Raw genomic sequence first — 26206 nt, 5'->3', positions numbered from 1 at the left:
TTAATCTGACACCAACGGTTACAGCATGAAACCTGAAGTACAAATACATAAGAACAACAAGCCTGTGCAATATGGGAACAGAACGAAGAAAAATGAATACTCTGAAGTACTTTCCAATCCTATTGGTGGTTTTTGAGTCTCAGTGAAAGTCACATTTACCACAATCACAAAGTAAAATTCTCAAAACAAACACAGTCATGGACAAAATGTGGGGAGAGCTACTTATAATAATTCACTCCCCCAGTCTTCAGACTCTGAAAAGTCTTTCTTCAAGAGCTTCTCCCAGTAGCCGTCCATTATAGCGTTTGGCAGTAGCTCCTCATCATCCAGCAAACGGATTATTTTGATTTTCATTAGACGGTTCAAGCTGACTGCCTCTGCAGAAACAGAAAAGGCATTCAAATACATTCAGAACTATGCTATACATATGAAGTCCCTTTTCAAAATAAATGTGCAATTCAATTTAATGAGGCTGTTTGCAACTGTGCCCAGAAAAACTCCAGGTGGGAGACGTATGAGGCAGGTAATTAATTATTGACCTGGAAAAAGCCACGCTTCAGTGGCTGCCTGCCTGCATTTGTTTGAGTTGTTCTGAAGGAAATGTCAAAGGCAGGACGTATGTGGGTTACTGGAACAACAGACCTGTGATCGGCGCCTCCTGAGAAGAACCGGCCCTGCAGCGTTGAGCATCATCCTCAGGATGTGTCTGTGGTGTGTTTCCTTCAGCCTCCATGTTCACTAAGTAATAAGACAAAGGTTTGTCTCTGTACGTCACCTGGGCAAACAGGGGGAGGAGTTCATCAGAAATATCTTTTAACACCTTCGACATGTTTATATATGTCATGTTTAATGTTTAATGACCCTGCAGCCATTAAACAGGCCTCTGTAGCACTACGCTGATCTCAGTAAGATGGAAGAGTTAGAGAGCTGGTGCACAGCTCTACTGTGAGCACTCAATAATTTACAGCCTAATGCTGTGCCTTGCCCTGTCACCACAGAGCGCTACTGGCAGGCAACTGAAAGGGCAGAAAGAGACAAAGATCCCTCTGTCCCTCTGAGCAATAGTTAAATACGAATAGAAGAAGTCAGCAGTCATTGGTGAAAGAAACAGGAAGCTGAGCATTAAAATCTATGCAGATTTAAACATCAACAGGTTGCTGTTTCAGTGTCAAAGCACAATAATGCCTCTAACAAGCTGGAATTAACAGGCGTGCTGCTTTAGCAAAGCTATTCTTAAAACTTGTACATAGAAACAGAAGGTTTTTGTGTGTGTGTGTGTGTGTGTATATATATATATATATATATATAAAAATACACACACACACCAAGTCAAGCCAAAGCCAAGCTACCAACTTTTAGAGGCTACGATGTTTATCACACATTACATTTGAAGGGGGACTAGTAATCGAAATTTTGTCCTGAGGGTGGTGCTAATTTGAAAGTTTGTGTCTCGTGAGAACATGAATGGATTCATGTTGAAAGGGACTAATGGTGAAAGCAAAGGTCTGATTTGTTGTGGTTGTGTTGTTCCAGGTACTGGTGGTGAAACAATGAAATACAATCCAGGAAGGCCAGTCAGAGTAATAGAGCCATGAGTTTGAAGGCTTATCAGATGCCAAAACACGGCACAGTGGTTTTTTCTGCGTCTGAACGTGGCCTAAAGCTGTTTGTGTGAGTATGCTTTGAGTGTTGTGATGAGATTAAGGCAGCCTGGAGTCTAACCTTGTCCCAGGCGTACGCTGAAGTGACAGGGATGTTGTTACCAAGGATAGATTCCAGCCAGCGTTCTGGAGCCAGGTGAAACTTGCCTTTCCTGTCCTTTATCGAGCCATCACCCAGCACATGAGCAAGGTGCCAGTGACCCTGCCGAGGCAAGACAAACTGGTTGTTTTCTTAATTCACTGAAACTGGTTTCTTTGAATGACAGCAGTACTGGCAGCCTATTTTGCCAGTACTGCTGTATCACGTGTTGTAGCAAAGTGGAATGACAGTAGTTTCAGTAGTCAGTTATTGCCTTTTTAAAACAATTGCAGAGGAAAGGTTTATCAGCCACTCGATGTCCAGTGCCCTGCTGATATATAACTTGTAAAATGGCAGCCAGTAACTCTTACTGGTCATAACTGGCACTCACTGCAGTACCAGACAGTTGGGATTTTGAGGACATTTTCTAAAAGTAAGGTGTTGTCTGTATCCATGAAAGTGTAATTATCTCCGTTCTTGTCAAGACATAGGTTTATTTATTTCAGGTTGTTGACAACTCTAAAGAGAACAAGCTGTTACATACGGATGAAATAGGTTTCATGAGAAGAGCTTCGTCTGACCTTCAACAACAGCTGTACAGCACTTCCAGATGGCACGACTCCCGTCTGTATGAGCTTAGAGAGCTGTCTGCTGTTGTCCGCAGTTCTTGTCAGTATCAGTGCATTATTTCCTTTCATCTGAAAGTTAATGTGTTGTAAAGTATTTCCTGGTTGTGGGGCCATGCTCTGACATCTGCTGGCTTTCTTGTTCAGCACATCAGTGTGTGTGGGAGCCTTCTTCCCTTGGGTTAGTAACGGAGCAGGATGCCTGGGCACCACAAGGCCCTCGGCATTGTTTGGAGGTGCCGATCTTAACGGGCCGCCCTGTGTAACTGGTCTGTGGCTTTCCTTCCTTTGACTGTCTTGATTCCAGCTGTGTGTTGCTCTAGCTTTAGGAGAGGCTGGTGTGGAAGCTGGAGTTGAGAAGTGATCTGGCTGCTGTCTCACTACTGTACTGCCTCGATGGTTGGGAGGCTGAGTGGAAACTGTGGCCTTCATGGTTACATACACCTCTACCAAATGCATTTGCTTCTGGAGGATCTCCACCAAGTTCCTCTGACGTGAAGCGAGGGAGACTAGTTGACTTTTCAACACACGTTGCCGAAGGGAGTCAGATACACGCCTGCACAGAGAATAAAACAATACTGCTGTTTTTATTTAGATAAGTGGTGTGCTGGCACAATGATAATGGCATCCTTTAATGGGACAGTCCTGTCAAGAAACTCTATAAAGAGCGCATACAGGTTCAGAGAAACAGGTAAGACTTTGAAAGAGGGGAGTCAAACAGTTCAGCTCAGTTCAGACCTGTATTGTCCCACCAGAGGGCAATAAAAGCAGCTCAAGACAATAGGGGATTTTATTGTTTTACTGTGGTTTTATTTTTTTTTAATTTACACCCAGCACTGCGAAACATGGGTTTGGTTAGTTTGGTTACTTAGCGACAGTGACAAGAAAAAAAAAAAACTATTCCTTTTAAGAGGCAGAAACCTGGGGCAGAACCAGGGTTGGCGGCCATCCGCCGCTGCCGTGTTAGGCTAGCAGAGTTTCCATATCCACAGATATCAGCAATTACTTGAGTCGAATCTTATCATGATCAATGATAATCAAGAATTTCAGTGTAATTTCTTTGATCTTAGTACAGCAGTCTGTCCTACTCTCATTTCAAGAAAATTCCTTAAGCAAGGGGAACTGCCCAGGTGACATTTAGTAGAAATATTTTTCTTGTCTGAAGGTGGCATAGTGGCTCAAAGTCCAGTTCAGATCACCTCTAGTTTCCTCCTGCAGTCCAAGGTGGGGCAGTGGCTCAGGTAAACAGAGTCAGGGAGAGCTAATTGTGACAGCTGTGTCGAGTTGATTAATTATGCTCTCCCCTTTATATCCAGTAGCGTGCTGGACCTGAGACTGACTCTATAGACTATATACTGCACCAGGCATCTGTGAATCACTGCATTTGTTCATTTTGTTTACCCTGAGAAGTGGCTCTTGACCTGCGCGACTGGCCGGGCAAGATATGACGCAGGATTCAGTATTTTGATTTCTTGTGAAACTGTGTGTGTGTGTGTGTGTGTGTGTGTGTCTTTACTGGTGGGTTCCTAAGCCATAAACTCAGAGGCACAGTTCACAGGCAATGTACTTCTTAATCAGTGGATGAAGTGTATGTAAATAAGTGATCAATCTTCTGTTTGAGAATCAGACCGGTGTAGTCTCATTAACACCATCCCCTTTGTGCAGTCTAGTAAATATGATAATAGAATCAGTACTGTAGCTGTAAAGAGGGCTTAGTGCCAGGCAGCATTATCACTGTGCACTTGTTAAGACATTTTTGTAAATATGTCAAGTAAACTGACTTTGGTTTATATTTCTAATTAATTATTTACTGCATGCATATACTGTATAGTACAAGTCAGTAGTTAACTTCTACTTATGTCATTTTGCCATGTTCTGAAAATGAGAGCATTGTGTAACCATCTCTTTTGCTGCTGGATCACAAAGCTTCACTTAAGTCAAGGATGAGAGAAGTTCCTGAACTGACCGGTATTTGTGGGCAAGACTATCCTTCTCCAACTGCTGTTTGGCAAGAACGTCAATCAGCCCATTCTGGATTTGTGTTAGAGCAGCATGACAACTACCTGAAAAACAGCACAACTACAGTAAATGACACAAATTCAGCATGTGTCTGGTTGTCCTCTATTTGAAACCAAGCGCCCAATGTTTTGCATCTCTCATTTGCATTAGTACTACCAGCTGGATATGCTGTGATCCTACTGGCAAATTATGATATATAATTCTCTTTGTGGGTGCTTACATTACATTAAAATGTAAACTTAATATTATTGCTGCTGTCAGTGAAGCAGCAGCAATAATACTGGTGGAGAGGAGGTCGTGTGGCTCAGGTCTGTTTGGCAGCAAATGGAAGTTGCTTGACGTCCTCCCAGATCTATATTCTTCCCACAGAATATATGAAACTACAGGCAGGATCACCATTACCACTTCGCTGGATATTCATCTTCCCCAGAGGATGAATCCAAATGTTTTGGTGACTCTGTGACCTTTCCTTCTAGTCCCACCATCAGATCATTTACAATCTAGCACAGGCAGGGCTAGTGTAGTTCAGTGATTTAAAGACAAAAGAAAAAATACTAGGTCTTACATGAATTGTGCAGGCAAAGACCAAACCAGGACAAGCAGTCCACATGCAAACAATTCTGACAGGGGTTATGCAAAGTCCTCAATCCAAAATCCACGCAAGGTCCAAATATGAAAATCCAAAAAGACACATGAGAACACTGGGAAAAGAGCTAGAACGCTTGACACGAGGGACAAAGACGATCTGACACAGAACGAAGGAAGCGCACAGACTTAAATACACAGGTGAGGGCAGAATGGCTAGACACAGGTGAAACTAATTAGGATGGGGCAAACAATCAAAACTGGAGAGAAACGCAAACAAAGACAGGAAGTAAAACTACACAGGACACATGAGGCCAAACACATTACAAAATAAAACAGGAAATAGCTGAACACAAACCCAAAACCGTGACAATTTTGTCATCCTGATTGTCCATACTGTACTTTAACTATGTTGGTCTATTCTTTACACATGACATCTACTTCCTGTCTGTCCGTCCTGGGAGAGGGATCCCTCCTCTGCTGCTCTTCCTGAGCTTTCTAACATTTTTTCCCCGTTAAAGGGTTTTTGGGGAGATTTTCCTGATCTGAATCGAGGGTCTAAGGACAGAGGGTGTCGTATGCTGTACAGATTGTGAAGCCCCCTGAAGCAAATTTGTGAAATTGGACTATATAAATAAAATGTACTTAACTTGAGAGGCTAGACATTTTGCAGCTGCTCTACCTGCATCCTCCGGACCTGCCAGAGGCCAAGTTGATATTTCTGTTTGTTTCCTCCGCACCTCCTCTAAAACAACTGTTACGGCCTCTGAATAGCTCAGCTGTAAAAAGATAATTAGTAAAACATGAGTATCACATGTGATGCTGCATCAGATGATTGTACCTTTGACATAAATGGTTAAAAAGACCTTTTTTGTCTATATACGTTTAATCCAGCCTGACACTAATACACTCTTGAGTCTAAAGGTATTCGAAGTGTAAAGAGCTCTCACATTATCAGTTGTGGTGTCTTTCTTTCTCAGCTGAATGTCACCGGGCTCTCTGGTTCCGTCTCTGTCACCTGATTCTCTGGATTGTATATTTGCCGTGTCACTGCAGCTGGGACTGAAGCTGCTCTGGCAGTGACCCTCTGAGGATGTGTCACCTGAAAGAAACCTACACTCAGACCTCAGCTGCAATCACCACTCGAAGTAACCCAAAGTCCTAAGGTTTTCCTAGCGTGAAATAAGCAATAGATCCAACACAATTTACACATACATTTTGACATAAATTGAAGTATTAAGTGTCAACTTGTTGACCTATTCCTATTCTGTAGTTAGGTTAAAATAATGCTTTAAATACATAGTTCCAACTCTTTCAACTTGAAAATTTGTTCAGTGAAGTTCCACTGCATTGACCAATCTTAAGTGCACACATTGTAAAATTCCATAATCCACTACAGTGAAATCAGCTAATTCATTCCTAAACAACTGCAAGATAACAACAAAATAAAGAAACAAACTGTCTCCCTACTAGCATAATTTCTAACATTACATTTCTTCCATTTGCACTTCTTACATCATATGTCTTAACACTATTGGCAAACCTGTTGATTTTTCTTGACATTGCAGATTAAAAGCGAATGCAGACACCAAGGCTTTAAAAATATCAGGATTTCTGCACTGGTCACACTAAATTACATTTTTGTATGTATTTGGGTGCACAAATGACACAACTAATAACAAGATGATTCCAGCTGGAGAGATCCATCGCTGGAGCGAATGACTGCAATATTCAGTGAAAACACCAAAGAAGTCACTCTGTGTGTGTGTGTGTGTGTGTGTGTGTGTGTGCTGGCTGCCTGCTCCCATTTTTTGCTGTCTTGTCATTGGAAACTGTGTCTAAAACTAGTTTCCAAGGTGCTCACACTAAAAGTGCATCGTGTTTTTGGCACTTGGGAAAACTATGACGGGGTCAGGACGCGTCTTGTAAACTGGACATGACAGGCTTGAGTGTGGATTTCATGCCGACATAAAGCGTTTTTGTCTCAAATCTAAGACATTTGTCTGGGACAGGTTGAGTAGACAGAAAAGTTGAGTAGTCTGCACAAGGCATAAAGGAACGCTCCACTACTGTTTTCAGTATCCAACGCTCACTTCCTTAGGCTTGAAAGGTGGCAATGTATTTCAAGTTTTTGGCAAAAAAAAGGTATCAAAACATCCAGAAACTACTCTGCCAACATTATACTTATTATATACTATATTTGTCACTAGGTCAGTTGGCTGTATGTATTTGTTGTTCGCAACCAATGTAAGCAAACATAGTTGCGTTTTTGCAGTGAAACCAGGTCAACTGTCTTGTCCTCTTAGACCTAAGCGCAGCGTTGATACAATTGACCAGGACATCTTAATCAATCGTCTTGAAAAGTTGGTCTTTCTGACTGTGTGTTAAACTGGTTCAGACATCAAAGGGAGGAAGTTTGACATCAGTCTTGGAGATCATGTGTCTGAGAAACATGGCATCTGTTTTGGGTTTGCACAAGGGCGCTGCCTTGGTCCATTACTATTCTCACTATACATGCTGCCACGTGACATCATTAGAGAGCACAATGTATGTTTCCACAGTTACACTGATGACACACAACTTTACATCTCTGCTGAACCAAATGATGCTGCAGCTATAAACTCCATCACTACCTGTCTTTGGCAATAAATAAATGGATGAGCAAAAATTTCGTAAAGTTAAATCAGGAAAAAAGTGAAATCCTACTAGTCGGCCCTAAAACAAAAAGAGAAATGCTGTTTATTAATCTGGGAAACTGACTCCCTGGATTAAATCTGAAGTTACAAGTCTTGGCGTTATCTTAGATTCAGATCTAAACTTCAAGTCCCAAATTAACAAGGTGACACAAACAGAATTTTTCCATCCTCAACATCAAGTACGACCATTTATAAATCAAATAGATGCTGAAAAACGGATTTATGCCTTTATTTCAAGCAGACTCAATTACTGTAATGCACTTTTACATACACAGAGAAACTCCAGCTCATTCAAAACTCTGCAGCTCGGCTGTTAACCAGAACCAGGAGGAGAGAGCACATCAGTCCAGGTTTAGCTGCTCCGCACTGGCTTCCTGTAACATTTAGAACTGATTTTAAGGTCCTCCTCCTTTATATACAAAGCCCTTAATGGGCTAGGATCAAGCTACATTGCTAACTCCCTTGTTAACTACTTGCCTTCAAGAACACTGCGATCATCTGCTGCTGGTTTATTGGAGGTTCCCAGCAGCAGCTGAAAGAAAATTAGGGATGCAGCCTTCGTCATTTACGGTCCAAAGCTGTGGAACACACTTCCTGTAGATATCAGGGAAGCCAGCTCACTAATTATGTTTAAAAGAAAGCTAAAAACTTATCTCTTCACTTCAGCCTTCAGCCTAGATTTGACTTTCTTGATACAGGCACAGAACTCTTTGCTTCATATTTATGCACTGCTGCACTTCTTTTAAAATGCTGCATTTTACTTGATTTTATGCATTCTATGTACTCAATTTTTTTAAACGTTATTTTCATTATTATTATTCAGTGGGTTTTATTTCCTATCTTATGCTCTCCTCATTTTTATTTTACAATAAGTATGGCATTCTATCAGTCTATTTTCATGTGAAGATGCATGTATTCTATTCTCATCTTATTGTTATCAAGCTCCTCTCCTGTGGAATCAGGTCCCAGTTTGGGTTCGGGAGGCAGAAACCATCTTCACATTTAAGAGTAGACTTAAGACTTTCCTCTTTGATAAAACTTAAAGTTAGGGCTGGCTCAGGTGAGTCCTGAACCCAACCCTTAGTTATGCTGCTATAGACCTAGACTGCCGGGAGACTTCCCATGATGCACCTCTTTCCTCTCTCCCTCTCCATCTGTATGCATTTTTATCGCATTACTGCATGTTACTAACTCGACATCTTCTCTCTCCCGTAGTTTTGTGTCTTCTCGTTTCTCTCCTCTCTCCTTTGTCGCTGTCACTTTCAGCAGGTATTTCTGCCTCCAGAGCTGCAGAGACTGGATCTGTGGTTGTGGGCCACCTGTTGCCCCAGTGTTCCTGACGACAACTGCTACAACAGTTGTTGTTATTGGCTCTGTTACTATTATTGTCATTATTATTCCTATGACTATCATTCCTATTATTATTGCTTTAATAATAATAACCCCCCCCCCAACCCAAACTGCAGCGGTGGATGGCCACCCACCCAGAATCTGGTTCTGCTCGAGATTTCTGCCCGTTAAAAGGAAGTTTTTCCTTGTCACTGTCGCCAAGTGCTTGCTCATGTAATGCAATGAGATAACTTCTGTTATGAATTGGTGCTATATAAATAAAAATGAATTGAAAATGTTCAGTCTGTCATTTTTATGTGAAGTACTTGGTGCATGTCACTTCTTTGTTGTAAAGCACTTTGAGCAACATTTCTTGTATAAAAGGTGCTATACAAATAGTTTATTATTATTATTATTAACTGTTGAATCCATGGTACCTGTTGTGAAACTAGCTAACTACAGTTGCTGTGCTCCAAGAAGAACTACAAATGTGTCAGAGCCGCCTTTCAAGAGAACAGGAGGCGAGTGTTTGATACTCAAAACATTTCAGTGGAGTAAAACTTATGATGACAAACTGCATTTGCTGAGCTGCTATTAGACTACTTTGTGTATGTCAAAATAAAAGGCTCAGTTCACATTTGCTCTACAGAGAAAGTGACAGTATGGAATGTGGAAGGTAGCTCACCTGGTTGTCTGTATTGCGCAGGTGCCTCACAAGGCTGCTCATGCATAACAGAAGATGCTCGGAAAGTTAAGAGCAGCTGTTTGATATTCTCCTCCTCTGCCATGTCTAGTGCACTGAGGCCGCCAACATTCCTGTCATTGGCGTTTGACCCATACTGGAGGAGAAGCTTCACTACCTACACAGCACACATGCATTTCACAACATCTTGTTAGGAAGTCGAATCTCCAATAACAACTGATGCTAACAACGCTGCTGTACCTGATTTATACCACACACTGCACTCATGTGATGTTTAATATACATTTATTGTTAAACTGGAGTGTACCTGCAAAACTGGCAACTCCTTACATATACCAGTCTTATATCAAATATAACACATGCACTGTAAGAATACTGTATGTTCACTGGATATCAGTAAACTTTAGTTGTGATTGAATCAGGCATTGAGCTGTCATGAAGAAAGCATCATGAACAGCAGCTTTTGAACAATTATGATAATTGACCATGGAGAGCATACTATCTCAATGTTAGTATTGGCATACATAATGATGCTCAACAGCATGGTGGGATGTCCATTGCATTTGTCTGGACAGAGGTGGTAATGTCAGTCTGTCTAGTCCAGACATTGACATCTTACCTGTTTAAAGTCGATCCCAAAAAAGAGAAAGAGTCAAAGGTAAGGATAAGGAAGGAACAGGGACAGTTACAATAGGGTTCAATTTATTTTAGCAAGTGAAGTAAATATTAATTCTTTTTAAACTCCAGGGACAAGTTTCAGTTTTTCAGAAAGACCAATGAAAGAAACACTGAGAGATAACACTGAGTTACCAAAGCATGTGAAACAGAGGTTAGCCTGTTAGCACTCCTAGCATGTGGAAAATGTTACTGAAAACTATAGTCAACTTTGCTACATCTTGAAGGGCTCATTCAGAGTTTCTCCATCACCTGATAGTGTCCAGATGAAACGGCATCATGTAGGGGTGTGACACCATCAAAGCTTCTAGCGTTAACATTAGCTCCAGCCTTCAACAGCTCCTCAACCACTGCTTCATCACCCACAGCAGAAGCCTCATGGAGAGCTGTCCAGCCTGACAATTCAAGTCAACATTTTGTGTTTTGTGTTTGACACTTCATAATTGTTTCGTGAGTAACAGATGGAGGTAAAATATTTCAGAATGTACAAGCGATCAAGTGCAAATAAACAAGTGTTAAAGCTGTGACAAACCTGCATAATCCTCCATGTTGACGCTGATCCCAGCTTGAATGAGCGCTTGGACTCGTGCCAGATCTTCTCTCTTGCATGCTCTGTGCAGAAGAGTCTCTCCTTTTCCATTTCTCTTATTAAGTTGTATCTTGTGGGGGGTTTTCACACATTGCGAGACATTTGCTGCTTTGAAGATGAATAAAATCAATATTTGTGAAATAAATGAAGATAAAACAAGATAAATCAGAGGGGAAAGTACTTTCAATTACAGTGTTCATATACATGATAATGCAGCGTATTGCTGCCACCATTACAAAAAACATTTGCTCAGTTTCTCCTCATAACAAGAAACTTTCCTTGTTTTTACAAGATTCTTTTCACGTTAAGATATTTTTCATGTTACTATGGTATATTTTCTTGTTATTACTAGATACCAAATGATTCAGTGTTTACAAGAAACCTTTCTTTTTATAACATACCACTTTATCTTGTTATTTCACAAAACCAACGTATCTTATTATAACATGATAAGTTGGTATGTTATTATTATAACAAAAAACTGTAACGCTTTAAATTACAGCCTGCAATGGACAGTGTAATGCAGCTCAATTAACAACAGTGTCATTTTTTTGTACTAATGGTGTACCAGTACAGTACGAATCGGTACGGGAACAAGATGTGAAATTATGGTTGTTCTAGGTTACAGTCTCTATTCAGACAATGATGGAGCTTTTTCATATTTAAGTTGTCTTGCTATAACAACATACCAGTGTATCATGTTATGAGTAGTTTGTTTTAATGAGTAAGAATGTTGATTTTGTTAAATAATGAGAAAGTTTTGCAATATATAAAAGATAAAGTGATATATTGTTATAACAAGAAACGTTTCTTGTAAAAACTGAATAATTTGGTATGTAGTAATAACGAGAAAATATCTCATAATCTAAAATATTTTGTTATAACGTGAAAAGGATCTTGTAAAAATGAGCAAAGTTTCTCATTATAACAAGAAAATATTTTTCTGTCATGGTGGCAACAAAACGCTGCTGTAACGTGATTTTTCAGGAGTTTCTAGCTTGTAATTACCTGACGGAGATGTAGAATTAGCACGGCCTGCTGCAGACTGGATACTGCTGGATATCCCTGGCTCAGGGGGTTTGAGTCGATTTATCTCCATCTCCCTTTTCTTTTTCTGCTCTTTGTTGCCAACTTGTGAATCTAAATCACTTGTCTCCGTGTCCTCAGCTGCCCCTCTACTTTGGCAGGCATCGAGATCACGCAACAAGCTTAAAGAGTCATCATCTGAAGTTGATACATCTCTATTCCTCTCATGCTCCTGATTACAGCTGTCAGTCATCTCCAGAATGTCTGGAAGAAAAATACACATACAGAGGTGAGATAATGTCAGATAATGGCACTTTGAAGGTACTTCCAGATTCCTCACTGGCTATTCTGCCCAAATAAAAAAATATTCTGTTTGCTGCACAATAAAAAAGATTTGAAACCAACAAGTCCTACAAACTAAACATTTCATTTGTCATTGCCTTCTAAAACGACCCCCACTGATCTGACACCCCTACTGGCAGGACAACTTTGTTTGTCAGTGCCTTCGAAAATTGTTACATATGAGGATGATTACAAAAAGGATTCATATGATTTGTCTGGCACAAAACCTACTTGGCTAAGGATAGTAAAAGAACGTGGTCATGGTCAAATGAAAATGTGACTAACAAATGTGTTCGTAGGAAATGTACAGCAGTTTCCTGTGTTGGCCCATTCTTTCAGCCTAACCTCTTCCCTAAGAGGTTCTGCGGCACTATAACAATGTCATGAACTTCTGCCCTTTCTCCTGGAATTATGACAAGAGCCATAATTCCCATGTCCACCAGAAGTCTTTGTTGCTTTAGGAGTTTTAACAAACATCACCTAACCTTTGGTGGAGTCTCTTTTTAACCATTTCCAGCAAAAGAAGTTGCGACTCTATTTCTTAATCCAAAGATGGCAAAGTGACATTTTCTCTGCTCGACTGTGCTTTAGTATCAAGTACATTTATCTACATTTCTTTTCCATTATCTTATTAGGAGATGTGTCACTGTGTCGGCAGCTCTCCGAGTCTCTTTCTGTAGTGTGAGTTCTCATTCAGGCTAGGCGTGGTTAGCACAGGCCTTTCGGAGCTGCTCACTGCCTTGGAGTAACTGTGCTTGTTTGAATGAGAAAACACAGTACACCTGCAAAGTGTCACAAGAGTCACAACTTTCATTTACTGTTCATTCTTGTCTCAAGCAAAAGTTATGTATATCTTAGTAAGTAAAGACTGCATTCCTCTGCATTCACAATAGAAAGCACCTTGTTTGTGTTGAACTCAGAAATTACACACAACAAATGTGTCATGGCATCAACAGCATCTATTGAAGTGTTTAGCTATTGTACAACCACTAGAGGGAGTGTGTCACTACTGAGGCCATGGTCAGTTCCAGCATCAGTTTACAAAGTGATTGTGGACTCAGAACTTTGCAGACATGATGTCAGTCTCCATTCTCATAATGCCAAATCAATGAGACTAAACAGATGTTGGCTGGACTTGTGCAAGATAAGCAGCAAGAGCCTCAAGTCCAATGACTCCCCCTGCTGCTGCATTTTGGAACTCTATTGGAAAATGGATCTTTCTCTCAACTTGCTCTAAGACCTTTTTCGTGGCTGATAATGCCAACTCTGTGCCATCATTTCAATGGTGATACAGTACATCCACTGTATTGTCATTCACAACTTTGAATGACAAGAAATATCTTGAGTAGAAGTGCACTGATACCATTTTTTAAACCAGTCTGTTTCACTGAGCAGATCAGCGATACAGTGCTACATTTAGTATCAGATAGTTAACCTCTAATCCTGACTAAAATGACCACCACCAGAAAAGACTGATCCAACATAAAAACTGAAAGGGTTGAGCAATGCGCACTATCACCAGTATCTCTGTGCAAGCTGCAGCGATACCGATCAGACCCACCTGCTGGTCAAAACCAGAACGGTGACGAATGCACTGGATGTACTGCACTTCTTCTTCTATCACTCCACACCTGCAACACAGAGAGATGTTCTATGATATACACTTCAGGAATTACAAACAAACATCAATGTTAAAAGTACTGAAACTAGGATTCCTGAACGATTTTCAAGTTAAAGCTTTGAAATCGATGCTCCTGAACGGGTGTTTAAATGACCACACTTGCCACTTTTACAGTACTGAAATGCTTTAATAATAACACTTTTCCAAAACAAAAGTTTCAACACTGCAATAATTTCATAACTCAAAAAGAATGAATTAATAACTACTGGAGGAAAAAAAGGTAGAACAATTGAGTGATGTGAAGAGAGTTTCACAATATAATACTGAACATCAAACAATCAATCAACCCTGGCTAATGTAATAAACCACAAATTCAATTCATTCTAAAGACAGCTTCAAAACAGCTAAGATCAGAGTTCATTCTCTGCTCAGTCACAGCGTTTTCACTCCTGGGTTTGCTTGAGAAAGTTACTGAAAAGCCAACTGGCTCCTGAATCTGTGAACACAAAAATGTAACATTCATGTGGAAACAATGCTCACATGCATCATAACTATTTTAAACCATTTCAGTAGGGAAGGTATGCATATGTTTATCTTCCACATGTGCCTCCATGCTGCCCGCGGCAAGGTTAAAGTTCTGTGTGGCTTTAACAGCCCAGTCCACTGACTCATCTGAACTATCACCAAGGTAATCCACAGTTTGGTCACTGTCACAGTCGTTGTCCTCTAGACTCGGCCGGAACACGCTGGCATACACTGGTGTTGAACACAGCTGGATGTCCTGGCCTTTCTGTGGAGGAGGAATACCGCTGGAGGTAAAGGGCCGTGGAGGTGATGGTGTCAGGAGGAGAGCAGGTGGAGAGTTGGCCCTCACTGGAGAATGGGGACAGATGAGATCCACATTCAGTCGAATTCAGTCTCTAGTCCTGTGTCCTAAGTCCTGTCAAGTTTGGTAAATTTTAGGTAGTACTTTAAAACGTGTGATTTGTAGTAAGTAAAAACTCTATAGTACCTTAATCTATAGAAATTCAGTAGTTTCCTTCTTTGGGAAGCGCAAATGTAAATAGAAACACAGAAATATCAGCTAAATAAATGTGTAAATTATAACAGAGATGAAAACAGTACTTCACACATCAGTTGCTCCAGAAATCAAATAAGGCAAATTCAACCAAACATTATTTGCAAGAGCTTGTAATTTCATCAAATCCCAGCGATATAGCTTGTAAAAGTTGTCAATCACTACGCTTTCACACATAAAATACTCCAGTTCAGAACTGATGCTATTTATTTTGGTTCTGAATGCACTTTGAGCTGAAATTTGACCTGTTTTACATACAGGTTTGCTTTTCTCTAACTTAGCAGCCACCCATTTAATTCCACTGGCTGAAAGAAAAACATCTTTTTCCACAGACAACAATAATGGAGCAGGAATAGCAGGTGATGTACTTGGATTTATCTGGTTCTCCTGCATAACAGCATCAGTTGAGAAGATGTCCAGTCCAGTGTCCTCTGGTTCAGGTTCTCCCTTACTCTCTGTAGCCTGCTGTGGGTTTAAGAACACATTTTGTTCCTTATATTGAAATATGAGATTTACTGAACACTTGCACACATCTGTGTTGTGCCTTCTGACTTCTGGGAGAAGATATGGTAGGTTTAATGGTGTCTGTTTCTCACTATCCATTCTTTTAGAAATGTTTGTATATATTATGACAATAAACCTCTTCAAACCCGTATGAACACCTGCAATCTCATGTCATTATTTACTGTATAACCACTCACTCTGTCAAGCTGTGTGTCATCGTGAGTTTCCATGCTAACATTTTCTGGGTATGTCAGAGCTGTAGAAAAGAAAGTGGAAAATTAGCTGTGTTCCCAACAAGAGGATGTCTCTGAGGACAATATGAACCTTACAATGAGACTGTAAAAATGTTGACACCTGGGAGATCCTCTCTTTTGTTTTGAGTCATGTTTTCTTCCACTATTTTATGTAGGAAGGGTTGTGCAGCAATTCTCGAGGCGATCTCTCTTCCCTCATCGTTTGTCTTGTCTGGGTTTGCACCATGCTTGAAGAGTGCTTCAGCAATCTGGATAAACACCACAGAAAATGAATGTGTATAATATACACTCACTGTAGCTTGTTGACTAATGTACTGCTTGATTGTGTGCTGCTGCCAACCTTCATATGGCCATTTGCGATGGCATCATGTAATGGTGTGTCTCCATTACATGCTGCAGCATTGACCAGAGCTCCAGCCTTTATCAGATCCAAACTGACCTCATAGTGACCACAGAGTGCTGCTTCATGAAGAGGGGTCCATCCTGAAACAGATTACACCAGTGCTTTTTATCATTTACAAGACTATTTATAGTTTTAAAAACTCATTTCAAAAGGACTACCTGCATTGTCGGCCATGTTGACATCAGCCCCCAGCTCCAGAAACTGGTGGACTGTTTGAGTGTTTCCCTCTTTGGCGGCCTTGTGCAGCAAAGTTTGGCCAAAGCAATTTTTCCTGTGGACGTTGGTCACAGATACAACTCTTCCTTTGTAGGTCATTGTATGCATGTTTGGGTCTTCATTACTCCCAGGTTGATTTGGCTGAATGTGTCCCAAAGCGTCTCCGGAGCGATGTGGATGGCTCGGCAGCATGTACTCGTCCTTCTTGGCGGTGCTGCTGACGTTCTGAGATGGACTGACCTGTGATCCTCTAGTGTTGTACATACACTCTGTTCCTGATGCAACTGCAGACGATATACAAGCAATATGAGACATGACTTTTCCTCATCTTTGCTCTGATAAATACAGTGATGGACAAACAAATTAAAGGGTAAGTCTGGTGATATTCTATATTTTCCTTATTATCACCAAATCCTATGTGCAGAGTCAAACCAACAATGAATGTATCTACTAACAAGTATTGTGAATCACAGCCTGATGGATCTTCCTCCTCTGAGCCGCAGAGCTCCACTGTTGTCAAGAAACTATTAAAACACATCAGTGAGCCGCTCTGCTGCACTGGGTGACATGTTCCTTCATCACCATGAACACACACACTGGAGTTTATTCTGACTCAGCCCCACACACACCGTCCTGCTGCCCCAAACACTCACTACAGCACCACATGTGGATTCATCCGCTGCTGGAAATAGTCCCCAACAAATGCACCGTGTCCTCCGGTTTCAGTAACGTTTGATAAAAACTACAGCGAGCAGCTGTTTTCAGAAATTACTGAACCTTTTTAAAAATTCAACTATATATTTGTGAACTGTTTCTAAGAATTCACATCTTCAGTGGGAATCAATGGCCTTGATGGAAGTCAGAAAGTATTGAGAGACAGACAACACATTGTTGGTTTTGGTCTTTTCATGGGATTCTTGACAAAAATATAATTATAAAATAACACCAGTGTCATTCTTTTATATCAGACCCTGACCTCACAATATTACAAATATTCAGTTCAGTTCAGTGGGGCTTTAGTGGCATGGGAAACAGACGTTAACATTGCCAAAGCAAGTGTGAAATAAAAACATATACAGAAGAAATGTGCTATTAGAATATATACAGATAAGATAATAATAATATTAAATTGTAGACTTCAATTAAATACATATACAAATAAGTAAAAACTACATAAACACTGCAACTTTTTTTATGAATGTGTGTGTGTGTGTCCTCAGGTTGTGGCATGTTGAAACATATATATACACATAGGGGACTCTGTTCTGGGCTCAGCTCTTGGGTCTGGAGGGCTTTGGGATGGAGGGGGCTGAATGTTAAGTATCAGCGGGTCTCTGCCTGATTCTGCTCCACATGCATCTGTTGGTGTTTTTCTGTGTAAAATGTATCTGCAGAGTTCTGCATGTACAGACTCTGCTGGACGTTTGTCCCGGCGGGTAAAGCTCTGGTGAGTGGACCCCATCCTTCACCACCAGACAGCGCAGTGGGCCGGATGACACTATCAGATATTTTCAGACACATTTTATTTGGAATTTGGAAATTGTAAAATGTTCTCTTAATTGCATTTAGAGCTCTTCGAGTTTTTTCTTTTAGTGCGTTCACTGCCATGTTGAAACTCCCTGATGCTGTTATGGTTATACCCAGGTAGGTATGACTCACACTGTGTTCAATGATGTGATTATTGGTAAACTGGTGTTTGTTCTCCTGACATCTGGGGCATTTTTGAAACATCACGACATTAGTTTTCTTCATATTTACTGCCAGGGCCCAGTTCTGACAGTACTCTTCTACTATGTCCAGCTGTTGCTGCAGTCCTTGTTCAGTAGGAGACAGTAGAACAAGGTCATCAGCGTAAAGCAGAGACTTCACCTCTCTATCGAGGAGGGAGAGGCCAGGAGCAGCACACTGATCCAACTGAACAGCAGGTTCATTCATTTACACATTAAACACAGTCGGGCTTCAGTTGCAGCCCTGACGAACACCTCTACTCTGGGTGAAGAATTCAGTTTGTGTGTCTCCAATTTTAACAGCACACCTATTTTTCAAATACACTGATTTAACCAGATGATACATTTTGCCCCCTATACCACAATGTAGAAGTCTGTCATAGAGCCCTTCATGCCAAACAGAGTCGAAAGCTTTCTTGAAGTCAATAAAACAAGCAAATATCTTACCATTTCCTGTTTGGTGTCCATGTTTGATAATTAAAGTGTTAAAGGTGTACACATGGTCGGTGGTTCGGTGTTTTGGGAGGAAGCCAATTTGATTTTTACTAAAGATGGAAATTATTCAGAATACTGCAGAATAGTTTACCTAGACAGCTGCTGACACAGACGCCTCGGTGGTTACAGGCTCTGATTGGTCCCCACTCTGATGAACGGGGGAAATGAGCCCTTTGCACCAGATGTCGGGAAAACATTGTGACTGTAGTACGATATTGAACAGCTTCAGCACGGCACCCTGCATCTCTGGAGTGCTGCATTTGAGCATTTTGTTTTTAATGCTGTCTGGACCCAAGCTTTCCTTGGCTGGAGAGACTTTGTCTGTGTGGTCAAAATGTGCTCTCCAGATGTCACCATTTTGGATGGGTAGTGCTTGTGGTTGCTTTGTGTTGAAGTTGTTCTACATATCCCAGAATTGATTTTGATTAATGGCATCAATTAATATAAAGTAGCTGATTTCTGACCTGCTAATTCTCTTCTTCTGTTTCCAGATCCAGCAGGGGGGTTATCTTTAGGAATGTTTTTCAGCATTTGTAGTTGTAGAAAGGGATCTGTATTAATGCCAAAAGCATTCTCTCCAGACTTGTCCTTCAGCATGGGGTTTGCACCATGTTTCAGGAGTAGCTCAGCAATCTGGGAGTTTGGTAAAAATCCAAATAAAAACTTGAGGGGCTAGGTAAAATTCCTTTTGAGGCACCTGAAAATGAAAACGTTATTTATTTAGATGGCTAATACTTCTGCAAACCGTTTCATGTCCATTTCTGATGGCATCATGTAGAGGTGTGATTCCATCATGTGCTGCAGCATTGACCAGAGCTCCAGCCTTAATCAGATCCAAACAGGCCTCATAATGACCACAGAGTGCTGCTTCATGTAGAGGGGTCCATCCTGAAAGGAAAATACATGAATCCATAGACAAACTTACTTTAGAGCAAATTAACCAGGATGAAACTTTCAACACGTGTCAGTTTAAAAATAGCTGAGCACCTGCATTGTCAGTCATGCTGACATCTGGTCCCAGCTTCAGAATGTCCTTTAGCAGCTGAATATCTCCCTGCAGCACAGCCTTGTGGAGCAAACTCTCTCCAAACCGATTCCTTCGGTTGACAACATGCAGACTGAGAGTCTTGCCAGTGGCGGTCACTACTGACTTGGGCCATCTTACTTCATCTGGTTTAATGTCTGAGGGTAAAGATGAAGGAAAGAAAACAGCAAAGCTACCATCAACTTATGGGAAGAATTATGGGTAATGATGCTTTATCTTCAAGCAATTTGCACCAGGGAATGAAAGAAATGATGTTAACCTATCTGCGTCAGGCTCAATGGACAGTTTGTGAAGTATCTTTCTGATGGATACTTTCAGAATCAAATGTGGACATTTTTTCAAAGGCTGTCCAATACAGGCCTGGGTAAGAATGACAGGGCACTGTGACCACGGGTCCGTCTTTCCATGCCAGAAAGTGGATGATACGAGATGTGTTGAAAGAGATAAGTGGAAAATAATCTCGGCAGTCAGTGAACAGTGACAGTGTGAACCACACGATCCTGCACACTCTCCATCACTTTGTTTACATTTCACTCCTCAGACCTTCATAAGGTCAAAGGTCATAAGGTCATGAATTGATTTTTAGTGTGCGGGATTTTTTTGGTTCTTTCCGACCCAGCTGTCTGTAAGGCTTTCTGAGTGCAATCCTTTTAAGCAAGTTAGCAAGGTGTTAATGGTTAAAAGGCAGAGCATTAGAACATACTAGCGGTGGGCCGCAGTCTGGTTATATTGGGGTCTTACGAGCCACTAGCACCACCCACCTTGTCCGCACATCATCTCCACATTACTACTAACAAACACCAAGGCCAGAGCTGAAGCTGACCTGTGAGGAAGAATGTGTGTGATTTTTACATAGGATGTTTCATCTTTGCTAACGTTAGCATAGCAAGTACTGTCCAGAGTAGCTTGAGCTGGAAAGACATGTCTCGAGGCCTGGTTCACTGGTCCTACTGTGTCTTTGTTTGGTGAAAAGGTGCTCTGTGGTTACCAAAATCAAACTGCTAATGGAGACAGGAGCTCTGCTGTGTTCTCTGTGCCCTCTGAAAACTACAATAATCACGGGAATGATGGTATTAGAAATTGTTGGCAGTATAGTTACCATCAGAACATTTCACCACAGTATGTAATAACTCCGGTATACCGCCACAGCTCTACTCAGCAGCATGTCGTGCAGGTCACTTAATTTGTCAATTTTTAAAAAGCAATGTAATACCAATGTTTGTTTATTATAGCAAATGAGTCCTATGAGTCCTAGACCGTCTCAGGCTATATGTCACCAGCGTAACACACTTAAGATTGGACGTAGAGGGCTGAACAGCAGGATGTTTTTTAGACAGCAGAGATTACAGCTACAAAGTTGGAAAAATGACAATAGAATGGTAGACGTTTCATTTTTTCAGAGAGACCAGTGAAAGACATCAAGACTTTGTGTCAGTAACCACTTTTACTGTGGTTACATAGTAAAGGATTCATACATACATAAAGACTATGCAAACCTGTCAGAAAGTCCTTCTGAGCTGTGCGTGGTGTAGTTTTCCTAAGAGCACTGCAGATAGGTTTCATATCCTCTTGTACGTTCCTGAAATAAAAATTGTATTTATCGAAACCTTCTTCAAATGTAAGCTGTCCGAGGGACAGAATAATTTGACACACAATTTTTCTTGTTGGTAAACCTGTTAGTCCAGGGACATACTGTCATGTAGTACTATGAATCATAAAGTCATAAACGGGGTTTAGCCTCCACAGAGGCAAACGCAGAATATTAACAAGTAGCCTGTTGGCTTATATAGACTCTTAAACTACTCTATAAACTCTTTTGGAAGTATTCAGTGCATTACTCTGTGCCGGTCAAAGCTTTAATCAGTCTGATTTACACCAGTAATACCCAGATACATGTTGAGGTGGTAACACAAACGATCATTGTTTGTGTTCTTTCATTTGTTGCAGCATCTTTGATGCAATCATGTTTCCTCTGGTTTTCTTTGAGGTCATAGCATTTCTCACTATTCACTATACACTCCACTATATAGTGTGTTGTCCATTTGGTTGTGTTTGTAATGAGAATTATTGTACACTGTATAGCGGGCTCAAATCGTCCCACAATACAACATGAAAAGTAGCATACAACTGATGGTCACTAGCCAAGAGCTAACTACCATCATGTATTTGCAAAGACTAAAGAAGAAGAACTGCCCGATGATGGTAATGAGAGTAGTGTTGGAAATTGTTTTTTGATTTTGCCATCTGACACACTATATAGTCTTCTACCTGGAATTGTCTAAATAGTGAATAGCGAATAAAAAGTGTTTTGGACACAGCTGTAGTTCTACCAACTTCTACCTGTACTTTGTTTTCCAAACGAACCACCTTTCAGGAAACATGACGAGCATCACTTCCTGTACACCAAAGGCTCTTTCCTGGGAAATTCCCCCCTTGGCATGTTTTATTCTCAAACTGTTTTAGGGCAGTTCTACTCAATGTCGGTATTTGACTATTCCAAATTGAATTCACTTTATAATTTTTTAAAACTCTAACAACAAAGTAACGCAATATAACTGAAATAATTTGACGCTTTGAAGATGGTGTTTCCACCACAGTTCAGGTCTCCCTCTCACTGAGTATATGTTTCTCCTCCCACCATTACTGCTCTGAGTATCACTATCTTGATAGTATGTGCCAGCATACACAGTGTCTATTATGGTTGGGACAGCTATTTACAAGCACTTACCTCAGCTTAGCAGTCCCATTCCTTCTCAGATATTTGGCATATGAATGATCTGCTGTGATGCTTGACAGACACCGGACCTCAGTCGGCTGATGATGCTGGTTTGTGGGCCTAGAGCTGCTGCTGGTCTGTAAATGCTCATCACCTTCCTGGGAATAAGCTGGTTTAGCTCCAGTACAACTCATGGTTTCCTTACCAGCATCAGGATGAGATGGAAATTTAATGGTTATAGGATTCCAACCGGATAACTTACAACAATTCATTTTTTATCAAGCTTCGGCAAAGCATCCTATGTTAGAAGACTTGAGTCAAATGGTCTATTTTAACACTAGATGGCAGCACAAACTAAAAAGAATGAAATGAAAACTGAACACACCATCATCTTCTGGGGAGAAACTACTTCCAGCCTCTTGTGTGGGGTATGGGGTGCATTCTACTGGCTAATGTTAATAAATGCCACGCTTTGGTGTGTGTTACCAACCTTGATAAAAGGTTTAGGCTTTATTCCGAGGACAAAATCAGAATATAACAGTATGAAATATATTATTATAATAGAAGGAAGAAGGCGGTAAAGACATTACCTTCTCTGGTGTAGAACTCTGGAAAGTCTACATTTCTTTACACTGCAAAGAAACCGCATCGTTCTTGTTAGTTCTCAAATGAATGGTCTATGCTGTCATATTTTACTACCACATTGACTATGACTACCTAAACGGGTTTCTATACTGTCTTTGCTGGGTTCAGATCTTAGAGTAAAATTACTTCATTATATCAGGAAGAATTCATCTACATGTCAGAAGAAAATAAGACTGAAAAACTATACAGTGTCTTTTGCCAAAGCACAACAAAACCTAGTTGCTTCCATATTGCATACTCTAGTTTCATCTGTGTTTCCTGTACATTTAGTATTATTAATAGGCACATTTTTCGAGTGTTTTTAAAGTTAATACTGCTCTGAGGTAGGAACCTCCTGAATGGGGCTGCAACTAACAATTATTTGATTACTGATCAATCTGTCGATTCATTTCTTGTTTAATCGATTGATGGTTTGGTCTATAAAATGCCAGATAATGGTAAAATATGCCCATTACAATTTCCTAGAGCCCAAGGTGACCTCTTCAAATTGCTTGTTTTTTTCCAACCAACAGTCCAAACCAAAAGATATTCAATTTACTGTCAAGGCAGCAAATCCTCATAACTGAAAAGCAGAACCCGTGCTTGAAATATTACTTTAACTTGAATTTAAATAACTTTGATTAATCAATTATCAACACAGTTGCTGTTAATGTTTTTTTGATCATATAATCCATTGACTGACTAATAGTTTCAGCTCTACTCCTGAATATTGCTTTTGATGTCCTAACTGCTTGCTGGTTTAATCTTTAATCTGTTTTACAAAATAAAACAACTAAGTAAAAAAACAGCACATACCTCCGCCAAGGTTGCAAAATCCATCGAAAAAATCCTTGTTATTTTGATAACACAAAAATATGAAAATACACTTAGATAGACAATAATGGGACTTGTGTTCCCAAAGAAGGATTACCAAACAGGCCTACCAAGCACAGGCCCAGAGTCCTTTTATACGGAGTATCTGAGTTGAGTAAGGATATGGAGTATGGTAAAATATTTTCTATATTTTAGCTTATTTTTCCCCTCATAATACAGCTGCACAGTGCAGCCATAGGCTATTATAAAACTAAATTAAAACTAGTAAAACTATTCAAATGTAGAATAGCGCTGCCTTTAGAAAATCTAACCTGCATCAGAGTTTTCTTTTATGAGTTCCTACTATATTTTGTGTAGTATCATGTAGTATTTTATAAAATACATCTGAGGCTCTGGACAGGATCTGACCGCCAGGAGTTAAGAGGAGAGACTTTTGCATCAATGCCCTGTGTTTTTATCATCCACATTTGTACATATTTTTAATTCGAAAAGAAAAACTGTGTGGGAAGTTTTACCTCATGTGCGGTGTTACACCGATATCTGTGATCCGAGTAAACAATGGCAAAAAGACTGATGGCTATTCACAGGTAGCTAACTTACAGCTACACTGCTGGCCACCAGCTTCTGCTAACTGCTTTAAAATATCGAATTAAATACAATGGGATCCCCATTAAAGGGAACCGCTCCCAGACTTTGTGAACCTGTCTTAACATTATAATGTTAGCTAGCTAGCTAGCTGTCAGCTACTATAAAATAGTTAGCGTTAAACATTTTTTGTAACAGCTAGAGTTAAGCTAGCGATAGCTATTACAATATGTGGCCTTATTTTGTACAGTCTATGATCTAAACTCATAAAGTTGTCATACGTGACAAAACCGTCGAAGCTAAAATTTCTAATAGGGTCACAATGAATATAGCAGTAAATCATCTAGCTAGCGTTTGCTAATTTGCCTTTGCTACTGTAACGTAACTAGGAAAGTAGGTAGTCTCACTTCAGCTGGATAAAGTTTTTTGCCAGTAAGCTAATGTTGAAGAACAACGAGAACGAAAGTCGAGCTCTAATGTTACTGCCTTTATATCAGGTCTGGTGTCAAAATCTATAATTACCCGTCTAAATCAGGTCCAACATGCTAGTCCTCTCCATCCGGTTCCTCTTCTTCAGAATCACCGCAGATGACAGGCTCAAAGTCAGGAAGGTGTAGCAATACTGATAATAGCGGCGGGACGATACAGTTCTCCGGGCCAGTCCGCAATGCGAGGGCCCTGCGGGGATGCTCTGCCCCGATAGGTGCAGCATCTGCTCTTGTCAGTGAAATGCACGTAAAGTATCAAATGTAAAATATTTCCAATGTTTTTGGTTGATTATTATTGATGCATTCATGTGTAATAAGCATTTTACTATTCTAGCTGGTCGAGATGGAACTCATTTTATCGACTTCATATAGGCCTAGTTTAATCCATAACCTTGCAGCCATGGACTTAGAAAATAGCTTACACAACATTTTATTAAATTGTTTTGTATATAAAATCTGAAATAAATGTGTTGGAGTCAAAAGTTCAATATAGACCTAGCTCTGAAATGTAGCGGAGTAGAAGTATAAAGTGGATAAAATGGAAATAAGAAAATACAGTATTTAAATACAGTAGCCTACTGAGAACATTTACTTTCCACCAATGCTGGTAATTGAGATTACCATTGGTGAATGGGGCCAGACCGACTATCTCCCGCCCCGGCCTTCATCCTCCTGTCCAACTATCTCCCGCCCCGGCCTTCATCCTCCCGACCGGACCGACTATCTCCCGCCCCGGCCTTCATCCTCCTGTCCAACTATCTCCGCCCGGCCTTCATCCTCCCGACCGGACCGACTATCTCCCGCCCCGGCCTTCATCCTCCTGTCCAACTATCTCCCGCCCCGGCCTTCATCCTCCCGACCGGACCGACTATCTCCCGCCCCGGCCTTCATCCTCCTGTCCAACTATCTCCCGCCCCGGCCTTCATCCTCCCGACCGGACCGACTATCTCCCGCCCCGGCCTTCATCCTCCTGTCCAACTATCTCCCGCCCCGGCCTTCATCCTCCCGACCGGACCGACTATCTCCCACCCCAGCTTTCATCCTCCCGACCGGACCAACTATCTCCCGCCCCGGCCTTCATCCTCCCGACCAGACCGGCTATCTCCCACCCCAACTTTCATCCTCCCGACCGAACCAACTATCTCCTGCCCTGGCCTTCAACCTCCCATCCCGCCGACATCTGGTGCCATCGTCTGCAATACGTGCCCACCAATGAGTATAAGTTGCTGTGTGTGCTTATGCAGTGCCGCTGCTAGCCATTTTGGTGCCCTAAGCATAATTCCTTT

The 26206-nt window shown here is 40.9% G+C and overlaps 1 protein-coding gene across 14 annotated transcripts; it reads right to left on the bottom strand.

Annotated features, from left to right (window-relative positions):
• Positions 1 to 4: 4 nt before the first annotated feature.
• On the bottom strand, positions 5 to 25163 carry LOC122876504 (ankyrin repeat domain-containing protein 31-like). Of its 14 annotated transcripts, none has more exons than XM_044196942.1 (14): positions 24955 to 25133; positions 23830 to 23863; positions 22980 to 23021; positions 22402 to 22589; positions 21170 to 21252; positions 19616 to 19810; positions 19374 to 19516; positions 19093 to 19261; positions 16349 to 16690; positions 16128 to 16270; positions 15888 to 16035; positions 15731 to 15789; positions 15398 to 15494; positions 14125 to 14824 (listed from the first exon to the last, which is right to left on the bottom strand). In XM_044196942.1, exons 4-14 carry the CDS (start codon positions 22581 to 22583, stop codon positions 14508 to 14510), a joined length of 1878 nt encoding a protein of 625 aa, XP_044052877.1. In that variant the 5' UTR covers positions 22584 to 22589; positions 22980 to 23021; positions 23830 to 23863; positions 24955 to 25133; the 3' UTR covers positions 14125 to 14507. The 14 variants fall into 14 exon arrangements, with proteins under 14 accessions (XP_044052871.1, XP_044052874.1, XP_044052872.1 ...); XM_044196943.1 differs by lacking the exon at positions 24955 to 25133 and adding an exon at positions 24363 to 24913; XM_044196941.1 differs by lacking the exon at positions 24955 to 25133 and adding an exon at positions 24840 to 24896.
• Positions 25164 to 26206: the final 1043 nt, after the last annotated feature.

This window comes from Siniperca chuatsi, linkage group LG5 (assembly GCF_020085105.1).
Source record: "Siniperca chuatsi isolate FFG_IHB_CAS linkage group LG5, ASM2008510v1, whole genome shotgun sequence".
Classification (NCBI taxonomy): domain Eukaryota; kingdom Metazoa; phylum Chordata; class Actinopteri; order Centrarchiformes; family Sinipercidae; genus Siniperca; species Siniperca chuatsi.
The sequence above is the reverse complement of the archived record's forward strand: the minus strand, read 5'-3'. Positions and strand labels throughout refer to the sequence as shown.

Excerpts from the sequence above, each read along its gene's own strand:
- LOC122876504 (XM_044196936.1), bottom strand. The coding sequence starts at position 12,241 with ATGACTGACAGCTGTAATCAGGAGCATGAGAGGAATAGAGATGTATCA. Across the intron at positions 6,073-9,680 it reads TGCGCAATACAGACAACCAG|GTGACACATCCTCAGAGGGT; the intron begins GTGAGCTACCTT and ends GGTTTCTTTCAG. Across the intron at positions 378-642 it reads TCAGGAGGCGCCGATCACAG|AGGCAGTCAGCTTGAACCGT; the intron begins GTCTGTTGTTCC and ends CTGTTTCTGCAG.